At 40.0% G+C, this 15,583-nt stretch overlaps 1 protein-coding gene across 2 annotated transcripts in view; it reads right to left on the bottom strand.

The window, feature by feature from the left end:
• pacs2 (phosphofurin acidic cluster sorting protein 2) overlaps window positions 1-9,760 on the bottom strand; it is a 277,860-nt gene extending 268,100 nt beyond the window's left edge. For both annotated transcript variants that reach the window (XM_060828324.1, XM_060828323.1), the window contains exon 1: window positions 9,645-9,760. In XM_060828324.1, the coding sequence (XP_060684307.1) occupies window positions 9,645-9,760 (116 nt within the window). The remainder of the gene's footprint in view (window positions 1-9,644) is intronic.
• Between the last annotated feature and the right edge of the window lie 5,823 nt (window positions 9,761-15,583).

Here is a 15,583-nt window from a genome sequence, read left to right as displayed (position 1 = left end):
CATTCTGATGAATCTCTTCAAAAACCTCTCACCAATGCACTCACATTCTTTCTCTAACTGTACACAATACTCCAGCTGAGATCTAAGAAGCGTCTTATACAAGTTTAAGATCACTTTCCTGTTTGTATACTCTGCGCTCCTATTATTTATTATTAATTTTATTAATTGCTCTTAACCTGTCCTGCCACACATATACAACTCGGTCCCTCATCTTCTAAGCTCCCTTTAGAATTGTACCTTCCTATCAACTTGCATCACTTCACGCTTTACCACATTAAACCTCATTGTTGTTTACTTGTCCATTCACTCAAGCAACTTATGCATTTTCTTTTGTGTTTCTACACTGCCCTCCTCAAAGCTTGCAATTCTTTCGAGTTTTGGGTCATCTGCAAAATTTGAAATAGTTTGCTACACACCAAGATTTTCATCGTTAGTACACATTAGGAAAACCAAAAAGGTCCCAATATCAATTCCTGGGAAACTTCACCACAAACCTTCCTCCAGCCAGTAAAATATCTATTGACCACCAAACTCTGGCTAAATAACAGGAAACAAGTTTATGTGCATGTTGACATTGTCTTTCTATACCATGACCTATAACTTTCCTCAAGTTTGTCATGTGGCACCAAAATCTAGTGTCTTTCTGAAATTCACATAGACCATCAACAGCGCTACTCTCAATGAGCCTCTGTTACATCAGAAGTTTCAGCAAGTCAGAAAACACCATTTCCCCTTTAAAACATTTATGCTGACCCATGCTAATCAACCAACCTGCTCCCACGTAGCTACTAATCCTATCCCAAAGAAAGCTTCCCCATACTAAAGTTAAACAAAGGATGCATAGTATTCCATTGCACTAGTGCAAAGATAAGCAGATGAATTCTCTCCACTATCCTCGTCAATACTTATCCCTAAAGCAGATTATTTTAATATAAACAGCCACACAATACTGGAGAAACTCAACAGTTAGTATCTGTGCAAAGAGAAACAGAGTTAAAGTTGAGCTCAGTATAACTTATCACAAGTACTGAAAAGAGTTGGAAAATGGTTATTTATATTATTTTGACAAAAGTGGAGGAGAAGCGAGGGATAAGAAATAAGGATGCAACATGGAAGTACATTAAAAAGTGTGAAAGGGAGGAAATGGGTTCTCTCCACCCAGAATTAAGTAAACAAGGCATAGCAATAGAAGGTGGAGTGTGGGATGATTACATGATACTTAGCATCACTCCTTAGATAATGGAACAGTCCATGTTCAAATGCAACAAGACCTGGACAATACCTAGGTTGGGTTGACAAATAGCAAGTGAAATTTGCGATGCACAATGCCATGCAATAACCATATCCAAGAATACAGAATATAACCATTGCCCTTGAACCTCCAAAGGCATTAGCAACACTGAATCCCTAGCTATCAGCTTTCTGGGTAGGTTTGCATTGACACAACTGAACTGGATTGGCCATAATAAATACTGCGGCTACAATAGCAGATGAGGGTCTAGGAACCCTACAGTGTGCAACTCACCTCCTGACCCCAGATCCTGTCTCTCATCTAGTATGCACAATTCAGACGTGTAACACTCCACACTTACCTGGATGACTGCAGCGCTTTAGTTATCCAGAAGCTGGAAAGCATCCAGAACAAAGTAACACACTGGATTTGCATCACATTCACAAACATTCACTCTCTCCAACGCCAATGCTCAGTAACAAGTAGTGTGTACCACCCACAAGATGCACTGCAGAAATTCGGTAAGACTCTTTGGACAGCATCTTCCAAACCCATAACTACTATCATCTAGAAGGACAAGGTAGTAAATATATGGGAACACCACAACCTGCAAGTTCCCTCCTAAACCACTTGCCATGCAGACTTGTAAAATACATGGAATGAATTAACATAAATCACAAACAGAGTTCACTGCTCAAAACTTGTCTACATGAATTTGTGTGGCTTGAATTTTACTTAAACTGATAACCAAATATAAAAAGAATGAAATATTCTTAAATTATAATGCTGAAGGCATAGCGTAAAGAGCAAATTCCCTCACAAAATGCAGAAATGAAACAAACACGAAGACTTCGAAAAGAAGTTAGATGTACTGCACAGTTGTGTTTCTGCTTAGCTGTCCTTTATGATGCAGGTTCATTTCAAGATTATACACTATGGCTACGGAGTAGAATTGTCCTCTTGTAAAACTTGTTGTGACATTAGAAAAACAATCCTTTGATCAGAATGTCACTATGTTTCATTGCTAGGGAGCACAATGCAAGCCAATATTGATAACTAAAATCAAATTACAAAATTCATCTAAAGTCAAATACTTAGCCTCTTAATTTTAACTGAACATGTCTTAAAAAGACAGAAAATAATAAGTAATTTTATTGCATTGTTCAAACATTACAAGCTGCCCATTCTGTCATACACAAAGTTAAACGCTTTTTAACAAAATCCCGGCATACACTTTCTAGTTAAAGAATTTTATTTCAACCAATCTCTCTTGAACACAGGTTTTCTGACACAGAAGGTAGAGACACTACCACTGTACCACCAAAGCCCCATAAATAACTGTAGTACAAGATACTAATTTACTATCAATCTATACAACTGTGGAACGTGGGTCTCCTGGCTCATAGATAGGTAAACTATCCCTGTGCCATAAGATATCTTTAACCTACCTGTTCAGATATGCTATGACAAGCATGAAAAAGACAAATCTGAATCTTGACCCAGACATAAGGATGCTACATCAAAGCCATAAGAGCCCTGATTAGATCACATTTGTTGTTTGACTTGATACTTTTAACATCTAGGTATTTAGCATCCAGCAATTAGAAATTAGACACTAATATCATAATACAAATCCAGCAAAATTAGCTTGGATACCCAATAAAGCAGTTATCTGCTATTCTCAATATAACAAAACAATATAACCAAGGATCAATTTATATTCAGTAGGACAATCAAACATTCCATTCCAAAACCCCAAGTTTAAATAAAAACAGTTCATTTCAGCAGGTGACGCAAGGGTCAGGTTTGACTCAGTAATCAATCTTCCTTGATCAAAAGCTTATTATTCACCATTTTCTGTTCATATTGTTATGAAGAACGCCATATTTCCCCCATTGTAAAATGTAATCTTTCAGCTGGATCTCCTTTTCCCTTCTTGCTCCAGCTGCACTAAGATAGTAGGTGGGGTACCAATCTAACAAGCTATTTTTCCTGAACAATGTTAAGATTCTTGAGTGTTTGAGATGCACTGACGCAGTCAAAGGACAGTAATCCATCACTGCTCTACCTTGTTGATTGTGGATGGACTGGAGAGTCTGGAGACTACTTTTGCCATAGACTTCTCAATCTGAACTGCTTGCATGGCTACAATATTTATTTGACTGCTCTAGTTAACATTTATGGTTAATGGAACGACCCAGAATGTGGATAATAGCATTTAACAATGGTGAGATGATTACATTGTCTTGCGGGAGATGGCCATTGCCTGTCACTTAAATGGCACGAAACATTCTCTGTGACTTTTTAAAAAATTATTTGAGAGAGATCTGTGCATGGCTGAAGCTATCCAGCAGCATACCATTTGCTGTGCACAGAGATCTTATCACCTGCATAGAGAATGAATATTGGTGGCAAATAATATTTGCCCCACATATCAATTCAAGCTTGAATATATCCAGATCTTGCTGAACATCGACACAGACTGCCTCAGTATGAGGATACACAATTGGTAGTTTGCAATAGTCAGTGAACATCCAACTGCTAATCTTATAATGGAAAAGGAGAACTGCTGAAGCTGCTGATAATGTTTGGGCCTAGGATACAAACCTGAAGTAATATCTTGCAACAAAGATGGCTGATGTTCAACAGCCATAACCATCTTCATTTGTGCAAAGTGTGATTCTAACCACTGCCTCCAATTGTACTCAGGCTTCATGATGCCATGTGATCAAATGTTTCTTAAGGCCAACAGCAATCACTACCCAAGTGTTACAATAGTACTATTGATGATATTTTGTTGCGATGATTGAGAATAGACTGATGAGGCAGTACACCAAATTGGATTTGACCTATTTGTGGACAGCCTAACTAGGCATTTTTCAGTTCGTAGTTAGCACTACTACTAGGTTAATAGTAGTCACATCTGTACCTAGTTGTACTAGTGCTAATTCTAGAACCCTAGTTTTCAAAATGACTGCTAGGTTTTTCTACAGGTACATAGTCTTTGTTGCATCCAGTGTCTTCAGCCATTTCTTGATATCACAGACAATAAATTAGCTTAAGACTGGCATGTGTTATGCTGGGAACTTCAAAAGATGAAGATCGATAATCCAATCAACATTTTGGCTAGAGGTAACAAATGTTTCTGCCTCTACTTTTGTGATGATTTGCTGGGCTCCCCTGTTATTGAGGATGTGGGTTTATAGAGAATGCTCCATCATTTATGACCAGATATTGCAAACATACAGAGCTTAAATGTGATTCATTGGTTATGATGGCTTCACTCAATGCTTTCACCGTTTGGCATGCCAGTGGACCAATGTTGCAGCTAGATCATTTTGACATGTTGTTTTTAGGTATATATGATGTTGCTCCTAGCATATTCTCCTGCACTTTCCATTAAACCAAGATTGATCACTTAGCTAGATGGTAATTGCAAAATATTATGCACCAGACCATGATCTGAAGTTCTGCTAATGGTGCACAGTTCTTTATGGACGCCCAGTTGAGTTTCTAGATCTGTTCTGAATCAAATATTGAGGCTGTGCACAATACTAGTACCACATAATACAATGGAGAGTATCCTCAGTGTGAAGTTCAGACATTCCATATCCAAGGACTGTTGTAGACAGATGCATCTGCAATATTTTGATGACAAAGTCACGGAGGTTTTCTCTATCTTCCTGGTTTCCTCACCACTTGCTGCAGGCCCAGTCCAATACATGTGCCCTTCAGGGTTTGGCCAGCTCAGTCAATAATGATACTGCCTACTCACTCTTAGGTGACACACAGTGAAGCCCCCCCCCCCTCAGTTTATTCTATTCCTTTGCCAATTTCAGACCTCTTCCAATGGTGTTCAACCTGAAAGAATACGGACTGATAAGATCAGGGATATCAGTAGTAAGTAATCAGTAGGAGGTTACCATTGCATAAAGACTTGATGCTCTGATATTTCAAGAAGCCAGTAGTCAACGTTGAGAACACCCAGCAATCCCCTGCCTGTATAACATTGTGCCACCACCATTTGTTGGACTGTCTGGACTTTAACTGTGAAATGTTTTGTTAAATCTGGATAATGAATAATGAAAATCACTACTCTTTTTCAGGCAACAGAATTATCAAAACAAATTGATTTTCCTCATGGGATTCAACATTGCTTGACAAACATCGCTATTTTGACTGCTGGGAGTTGCAACTAGCCTGTAATTTTTTTCTTCAAAATCCAAACAAATAGTAAATCCTGGAGAATAAAGTGTTGGTAATCATAAACAATCTTTGGTCAGTGAGGAATTGGTATCTTTTAACAAAGTACATCTACCTAAAAAAAAATTGCACCTCCTCAAGTTTGTCAGCTTGGCTGCATGGTGTGTGCCATGCAGCGCATCTTCCTATTTACCAGCATGCATCTGAAACTAGGAGACAATAGATCATCTGGGATTTATTCACTAATGAGGCAATAGCACCTAAAAAAAACATGCTTCTCAACTTCCAGAAGCATAACATTCAGGCATGATAAACCAACAAATGATTATAACTCCAAAATTGGCAGAATTCCGTGCTTAAAGCATCAGTTGGCTGTGGGCAATACAGAATTCAAATAATTTAGATAATCCTGACCTAAATGGCAATTGCTGACAAAGGAGATACTGTTTTTCTATTTCAGCCACTTTAGTAAACCATTCATCCACTCAAGGTTGTTTCGCTAGTATTCAGTTGTTTCTTAATTTCTGTTACTCAGAAACATATGAAGGAATATGGAATTAACAAAAATCCATCAACTTCAGAGGCTCCAACTATTCCAGCAATGTCTCTGGTGAGTCAAAAGTACAGAAACTTAATAAGCACAATATAAAGATTTGCTTGGTATAACGGCTTCATAATAGACTGCAAATATTACAAATTTCAACACAGTGAAGTATGACACAAAGTGTGTTCTGAGACATGAATTTCACAGTCCTGTTTCTTGGTTACACTGCTACAAAATGGACCATCCTTAAGAGGACTGAAGTGATCATTCACAAAAACAAATGCACAAAAGAATCACATGCACAGTTCATTCAAGAGGTGTAGTTAAATATTCACTAGTTTTGAGTGTTTAACTCGATGTTGTAACGTTCAACTCAAAAGTTAAATAGTAGTCTCCATCCAAAAAGTTATAAACATGCGCATTAACAGTCAAAAAAAATTATTTTGGAAAGGTTAATCACTGCTAATGTTTGAAGAAAAATAAAACCCAAGAACATCAACCAATATTTTCTTTCTGCTCCAACTGGTGTATCTTATGGCTACTGAATAAACCACTAACTATTTTAAAGTTAGATTAGCGCTGAATTTTTTTTCTTTTGGTCAGTGGAAAGGAATCCATATTGCTCAATACAGTCACTCTACGAACAAAATGTACCACAGCAGTTTCTATAAATTCTGTCCTCTATTTTGGACATGCAAGTGCCACTTAACCCCGGCTAAGTGATAAATGTCTCGTGTTCAAGACTTCATGCAGAGTTTGTACAAGTTATCAAGGTCGACACTGAAGAGTGCTAAATTGTTCAAAGTACATCTATAAGCACCTATTGCCTGGTCAGGAGATAAAACACTACAAAGTGCTCCAGGTATTCTGGTATCATTCACTCCTCAGCATTAATACAGTTTAGATTACGCAGTCATTCAATTTGCTTTATATTTGGCAATACATATTGTATACAAACAGCACTCATCTTATTAACAAAAGATTCTAGACTTCAATTTATTAACAAACTGCCTCAGAATATCATAAGCATATGAATGGCACTATGTAAATACAAGCTACTTAAGTCTTTAGTGAGTTATTGCAGAATACCAAGACATTCAATTAAAATTATCTTCAAAATACTGGCAAGTATGACTACAAAAACGTGACTATTGCATTTGTGGTACACTGCTGGAACACTATGAGAGGCAGTTACAGATCTGAGCATTACTAAGTAGTAAAAATTGAGTTCCCTGATTTAATTGCCAAGGTGATTTAAAAATAAATATGCAAGTTTGACCAAAAAGTCTGTTATAATCAAAAAGCCTCCTTTCCCAGTCATAATTCAGACTGCATGGTAGCAAAGCAACAGACATTTCTAAAAGGTGCTTACTCTGGACTAAGTGTATTTGAAAACATTAATGTACAAGAAAACAGTAAAAGAATGAGAAAATGCCCATTAATTGTTCCAATCAGACTGCACACCTTGTGCTAGCATTAATTTGCATACTTTCAAATTCCAGTTGGCTCAACAAAATTAACATTTAAGAACTGAGCCAATTGACCTAGAAGGTTAGATGTTTGCCTACAATTTGATCTCAGGTAGCTGGTAATAACACAAAGTGATTGGGTTTCTACCAGTTTTGACAGGCCTCAATTTGGAAAGGGTAGGTGGAAAAGGAATGGTTCCATGGGCTAGCTTTAATTTTCTTATTATGTCAGTAAGGAATTTTCCAGAGCTATTTTTAATCCTCATTCTGCTACTTTTTCTTTGCTATCTTTCCTGCGAGAGTACATAGCTGAGAGGGCAGACACGCAACATGTAGACATTACATTCCAGGCATCGTGCACTGGGCAGAGTCAAAACGTCTGGTGCTGGAAAAGCACAACTGATCAGGTAGCATCTGAGGAACAGGAGAGTCAATGTTTTGAGCATAAGCTCTTCATTATGGGTAATAGGTAGAAAAAGCCAGTTTGTTTTCATTTTCAAATTGTGTATTTACTGATATCTGGTGATCCCCAAAAGTGACAATGCCAGTATTTGGTTATAAAAGCTCTAAGCTACCAATCAGAAATTACAGTTGTGACAATGACAATCAGGTATCAGGGAGTAATCAACACTTGAATCATAGTCCAGCAATAAAGTCAATATCTTCAGGAAAAAGTGTAAAGATTAATAGAGAAATCAAGAAAATGAGACTATGGTTTTCTAATCCAGTCTGATTATTCAAAGCATAGCAGAGTAACTGATAAAATTGGATTCCTTATAGTGCATTATACAATACTGAACATAGCTTCACACTATTTATGTTTCTTTTACTTCATGGCTGAAATATATGCAGTTATGGGCAGTCACTTCTATCTATTAATCTAATCAATCTATTCAAAGATGCTATTACACACCTCTGGAGCAGGTGGGACTTGAACACAGGTCTCCCAGTCCAGGATAGGGACACTATCACCATGCCACAAGCAGGCCTGACAGTTACTTCACTTTAATATTCCATGTTGAATGCACTCAATGCATTGTGATCATTTACACAGCTATTTTTTCAAATACTACATCTGATGTTAGCAGCACCCAAGTATAAACGGAGTTCTGCTCTAACATAATTTTCGGCTGCTAAGAACATCCAATGCACAAAAAGACACAGCTAAATAGTTAGTGAACATTTCACAATAATATATTTAAGGCTCATTATATTTCCATTTGGCAATGTTATTCAAGCACTTCTAAATTTATGACAGTGAGAAGGAAATACCCAAGTGTTCAAAGCAACTGTTTAGCACAGATTGTTGACATACTCTCCTCTTCAGCACTGCCTGCTAATTGATAGTACTTTACATGGATAGTGATTGTGCTTTCTGCATCAGTCACTAACATTTCAATTTGCTCTTTTGCAAATCAACCACTGCAGCATAATATCAGAGTTACAGATCTGAAAATATAACAAAGCTTCAGAAAATATCTTGCAGGAAAAAACATTTGGGCCACAGTTACACTCCAAATCTTTTAAACATTGACCTTCACATAGTGAACACAACTACACACCTGGAGTGATCAATTTTACACTGTGTTGATTTGTTTCACCCTGTAAGATTATCTTTAAAGTTAACAACATCAGTTTGTGGATATTCGTAACTGACGTTTAGTCCCTATTAGTAATTTAAATCTGTGCTGCCCAAATTCAACAGGTTCCCAATGAAAAAAAAACATGCTTCTGAGAAAGTATTACTGGACCCATTGTTGCGACAAGGATGAAGATTTTAGACATTTGAATGTGGTTGGACTCCAAACGCACGCAGATAAATTCCAATACAATATGACACTTTCAGTCTGCCAGTCAATTCCTCTTCTTACCTATCTTTGTCACTTCTCCCAACCTGCAGCCTTTATCCTACTTTAACTATGCCAGCTGTTTCCCAACTTCTGCCTCCTCGTTCCCTACCCCCATCCTGCATCCACAGCCGCTCCAACCCATTCCTCTGCCAGCCTTACCATACCCTGCCAGCTTTACCTCCGCGGCTCAAACCCATGCCACGCACTGCGCCCTCCCGGCCACGACTCCGCTGTAGTAGCTGCCGCCAGCCCTTTTTCCCCTTTGCCCGCTGCCAGCGTTCAGCAGGAGCTGCAAGCCCCCCGCTTTGGCTTCGCCAGCCTTGCCCGGAGACGACTCCGCTTTGTACCTGGGTATGCAGCTGGGCGATGAGCCGTCTATCTCCCAGGTGGCGAAGAGGTTCATCGGCACCGGCTTGTTGAGACCGGACGAGCCGGTGAAGCTGAGTCTCCCTTTCTCGGCCATGCTGAGTGTGTCAGTGCCCGGTGTGCATGCTGTGTGAGTACCGCTATCCGATCCGTCTCTCTCTCTCTCACACAGACACAGACGGTGCTCCACTGCGGCACTGGGACAACCCACCGGAAATTACGTCACGAACCGGGCACGCGCTGACGTCGCCTCGTGCACAACCGTCGTCCCGATTCGAAGCAGATGAGCGGCTCGAGCTTCCATTCTCCTCCACCCCCCCCCCCCCTCCAAATGTCTGCCGCCATTGCAACGGTCACCCCTCCATGGGAATCCGCCCCTGTCAGTTGGTGCCCACTCTCCCACCTCCGAGATCTCAAACAGGGTAATGCAAGGTAGGAACTTTCCAGCAAGTATTTAGAGGAGCACTCAAAAGCGTTCGCTCCCTCAACTCCACATACGCTGCCGAGTTTCTCCAGCAAAGTCAAATCGTATCAGTCGAAGTGTCTGCGAGCCAAGTGCTGCAAAGTGAGATTGGAACAGCTAAGTGACCATGATGGCCTGAAGGCTGAAAATGTGTTGCTGGTTAAAGCACAGCAGGTTAGGCAGCATCCAAGGAACAGGACATTCGACGTTTCGGGCATAAGAAGGGCTTATGCCTGAAACGTCGAATTTCCTGTTCCTTGGATGCTGCCTAACCTGCTGTGCTTTAACCAGCAACACATTTTCAGCTGTGATCTCCAGCATCTGCAGACCTCATTTTTTACCAAATGATGGCCTGAAGGGCCTCTTTCCGAGTTCTAAAATTTCCATGGCTGCCTGCCAGACACAAGAGGACATCATCTCAGCCGAAAATCCCCAGTGTAGTTGTAACTGGGGGATTGCTACACTGCTGGAACAAAGTGCTCCTTACTTGTTCAGGGATGGTGTAAAAGATCCCAGGACGCTATTTGGGAAAAAAGCAGTATCATGAGAATTGATGTATTGAAATGGCACATAATCTGGTTACTTGTTGTGGGCTCTAGCTTTACGTAGGTGCAGGAAGCAAGGATTTAAATTCTTGGATTGCTGGGGTATGTTTTGCGGTAGGGATAAATTATACAAGAGGCATGGGTTGCACCTTAATAGGTAGGCATTTTGGCAGGCAGGTTTGTCACTGCAACACGTGTGTTTAAACTAAATAGTGGGGGGGGGGACAAACTTGAAATTTAAGAACAAAGTTGAAGGGAAAGTGAGAATAAGAGAAGTTAGGAAACACAACAGAATCAATGGAGCAGAAAACTCAAGAAGGGATCATATAGTATGGTCAAGTGAAATAGGAATTGATAGGAAGGGTGAGGGGAGTAACAAATTAAGAATATTATATATAAATGCACGAAGCATAAGAAGTAAGGAGGATGAGCTTGAGGTTCAGTTGGAAATTGGCAGATACAATGTTGTGGGGATAACTGAGACGTGGCTTCAAGTGGACAGGGCCTGGGAAATGAATATTCAAGGCTATACATACTATTGAAAGGACAGACTGACAGGCAGGTGGGGTGGGGTGGCCCTGTTGTTGAGGAATGATATTCAGTCCCTTGCGCTGGGGGACATAGAATCAGAAGATATAGAGTCTGTATGGATAGAGCTGAGAAATTCTAAGGGTAGAAAGACCCTAACGGGAATTATCTACAGGCCCCCAAACAGTAGTCTAGACGTAGGGTGCAAGATGAATAATGAGTTGAAATTAGTCTGTTACAAAGGTATTACTACAGTTGTTTTGGGGAATTTCAACATGCAGGTATACTGGGAGAATCAGGATGGTATTGGACCCCAAGAAAGGAAGTTTGTAGAGTGACTTCGAGATGGATTCTCAGAACAGCTTGTACTGGAAGCTACCAGGGAGAAGGCAATTCTGGATCTGGTGTTGTGCAATGAACCGGATTTGATCAGCGACCTCAAAGTAAAGGAGCTATTATGAGGTAGTGACCATAATATGATAAGTTTTAATCTGCAATTTGAGAGGGAGAAGGGAGAATCAGAAGTGTCGACATTGCAGTTGAACAAAGGGAACTGTGGAGCTATGAGGGATGAGCTGGCCAAAGTTCAATGGTTCAATACCCAAGCAGGGATGGCAATGGGACAACAATGGCAGGTATTTCTGGATATAATGCAGAAGGTGCAGGATCAGTTCATTCCAAAGAGGAAGAAAGATCCTAAAGGGAGGCAGGGGCAGCCATGGCTGACAAGGGAAGTTAAGCACTGTATAAAGATAAAAGGGAAGTATAACATAGCAAAAATGAGTGGGAAGCAGGAGGACTGGGAAACCTTTAAAGAGCAACATAGGAAAACTAAAAAGGCAACAATACATGGAGAAAAAATGAGGTACGAAGGCAAACGGGCCAAAAAATATAAAGCAGAATAGTAAAAGCTTTTTTAGGTATGTGAAAAGAAAAAAAAAATGGTTAAGACTAAAATTGGGCCCTTGAAGACAGAAATGGGTGAATTTATTCAGGGCAACAAGGAAATAGCAGAAGAGTTGAATAGCTACTTTGGATCTGTCTTCATTGGGGAAGACACAAGCAATCTCCCAGGTGTAATAGTGGCTGAAGGACCTCGGGTAATGGATGAGCTGAAAGGAATTTATATTAGACAGAAAATGGTGTTGGATAGACTGTTAGGTCTGAGGCTGATAAGTCCCCGGGACATGATGGTCTGCATCCCAGGGTACTTAAGGATGTGGCTCTAGAAATCGTGGCTCTAGTAATCATTTTCTAATGTTCTATTGATTCAGGATCAATTCCTGCAGATTGGAGGGTGGCTGATGTTGTCCCACTTTTCAAGAAGGGAGGGAGAAAGATAAAACAGGGAATTATAGACTGGTTAGCCTGACGTCAGTGCTGGGAAAGATGCTGGAGGCAATTATAAAAGATTAAATTATTTGGATAGCAGTAACAGGATAGGTCAGAGTCAGCACGGATATACTAAAGGGATATCGTGCTTGACTAATCTTCTGGAAGTTTTTGAGGATGTAACTATGAAGATGTACAAAGGAGAGCCAGTGGATGTAGTGTATCTGGACTTTCAGAAATCCTTTGATAAAGTCCCACATTGGAGATTAGTGAGCAAAATTAGGACACGTGGTATTGGGGGAAAAGTACTGACTTGGATTGAAAATTGGCTGACTCACAGGAAGCAAAGAGTAGTGATAAACGGATCCCTTTCGGAATGGCAGGTGGTGACCAGTGGGGTACCACAAGATTCAGTGCTGGGACTGCAGCTGTTAACAATATACATCAATGATATAAATGAAGGCATTAAAAGTAATATTAGAAAATTTGCTGATGACACAAAGTTGGGTGGCAGGGTGAAATGTGAGGAGGTTGTTATGAGAATACATCCTTGGACAGGCTAGGTGAGTGGATGGATGCATGGCAGAAGCAGTTTAATGTGGATAAATGTGTGGTTATCCACTTTGGTGGCAAGAACGGGAAGGCAGATTGCTATCTAAATGAAGTCAAGTTAGGTAAAGGGGAAGTACAACAAGATCTAGTTGATCTTGTGCATCAGTCAATGAAAGTAAGCATGCAGATACAGCAGGCAGTGAAGAAAGTTAATGACATGCTGGCCTTCATAATAAGAGGAATTGAGTATCAGAGCAAAGAAGTCCTTCTGCAGCTGTACAGCTGGTGAGACCACACCTGGAGTATTGTGTGTGCAGTTTTGGTCTCCAAAATTGAGGAGGGACATTCTGGCTATTGAGGGAGTGCAGCGTAGGTTCATGAGGTCAATTCCCAGAATGGTGGGATATCATTTGAGTTTTGAGAAGATTTGTAGCTCAGATTAAGGTTTTGGATGTAGGTTTGCTCGCTGAGTTGCAAGGTTCATTTCCAGACATTTCGTCACCCTACTGGGTAACATCTTCAGCGGGCCTCCAGGCGAAGCATTTGATAATTCCTGCTTTCTATTTATATGTTTGGGTTTCTTTGGGTTGGTGATATCATTTCCTGTGGTGACATAATTTCATGTGGTGATGCCATTTCCTATTCTTTTACTTGGGGTGGTAGATGGGGTCTAACTCGATGTGTTTGTTGATAGAGTTCTGGTTGGAATGCCATGCTTCGAGGAATTCCCGTGCATGTCTCTGTTTGGCTTGTCCTAGAATGGATGTGTTGTCCCAGTTGAAGTGATGTCCTTCCTCATCTGTATTTAAGGATACTAGTGAAAGAGGATCATGTTGTTTTGTGGCTAGTTGATGTTCATGTATTCTGGTGGCTAGTTATCTGCCTGTTTGTCCAATGTAATGTTTGCTACAGTCTTTGCACGGTATTTTGTAAATAACATTAGTTTTGCTTGTTGTCTGTATAGCGTCTTTCAAGTTCATTAGCTGCTGTTTTAATGTGTTGGTGGGTTTGTGTAGCTGCTGTTTTAGTGTGTTGGTGGGGTTGTGGGCTACCATGATGCCAAAAGGTGTGAGGAGTCTGGCAGTCATTTTTTAGATGTCTTTGATGTGTTCAAAAAGAACGGGCACCCAATGAACATGGTCCGCAGATTTCTCAGCAAAAACACCCAAACAAGCAGACAAAACAGGTCCAGAGAAGCTAAGCAGAGAGATGCACAAGAATTCCCAGAAGTATGGCATTCCAACCGGAACTCTATCAACAAAAACACATTGAATTAGACTCCATCTACCACCCCCTGAGAAAAATAACCAGAAATGACATCACTGCCGGAAATGACGTCACCACAGGAAATGACATTACCAGCCCAAAGAAACCCAAACATATAAATAGAAAGCAGGAATTATCAATAGTGCTTCACCCGAAGGCACACTGAAGATGTTACCTATTAGGGTGATGAAACATCTGGAAATGAACCGTCCAGCTCAGCAAACAAACCTACATCTAGGGACTATCATATGTTGAAAGATTGGAGTGACTAGGCTTGTATACACTTGAGTTTAGAAGGATGAGAGGGGATCTGATTGAGACGTATATGATTATTAAAGGATTGGACAGTCCAGAGGTAGAAAGCATGTTTCTGCTGATGGGTGAGTCCAGAACCAGAGGACACAGTTTAAAAATAAGAGGTAGGCCATTTAGAACAGAGTTACGGAGCAGTTGAGGAGAGACTTCTTGAGTGGTGGATATATGGAATGCTCTGCCCCAGAAGGCAGTGGAGGCCAAGTCTCTGGATACGTTCAAGAAACAACTGGATAGAGCTCTTAAAGACAGTGGAAACAAGGGTTGTGGGGATAAGGCAGGAACAGGATACTGATTGTGAATGATCAGTCATGATCATAATGAATGGTCGTGCTGGCTCAAAGGGCCAAATGGCCTACTGCACCTATTGTCTATTACAATTTGATTGTTATAGAAGCCCTACAAAGGTTGTGGATAAATGCTAAATGAATGTGATTTTTTTGGAACTAAACTATTTCAAGGAAGTCTTTTAATTTGATCATTATAAATGAATCAGAAAATTACAAGTGGAGTATGCTCAAGCAACAGTGACCATAGAACTGTGAGTTTTGACATGCTGTGAAATCCAGAAATATCAATAGTTGGGTATAATCTTAAACAGTTCTGCTTCAAGGAAATGAAAGAAGAATTGAGCAAGTTGATTGGTGAAGAAGAGTCATATCAGACTTGAAACTTACACTCTGTTTCTCTGTCCACAGATGCTACCACATTGTCTTGAGTTTTTGTTTTCATTCCAGATTTCTAGTGTCTGTGTATTTTACTTTTATTAAATTAACTGTGTGAAGGATTGTTTGCAATGTTTATGAAGAGAACAGGTATAAGGCATTTGAAGACAAAATGTTAAGCCGAAAACAAATATAACTTGACCAATAAAGGATTAACAAATAAAAACAAAATTATAAGGTAAAAAAGGTCAGGCATT

The sequence above is a fragment of the Hemiscyllium ocellatum genome, chromosome 8, assembly GCF_020745735.1.
Source record: "Hemiscyllium ocellatum isolate sHemOce1 chromosome 8, sHemOce1.pat.X.cur, whole genome shotgun sequence".
NCBI classification, from domain to species: Eukaryota; Metazoa; Chordata; class Chondrichthyes; order Orectolobiformes; family Hemiscylliidae; genus Hemiscyllium; species Hemiscyllium ocellatum.
Note: the sequence above shows the minus strand (reverse complement) of the source record. Positions and strands in the feature narration are given on the sequence as shown.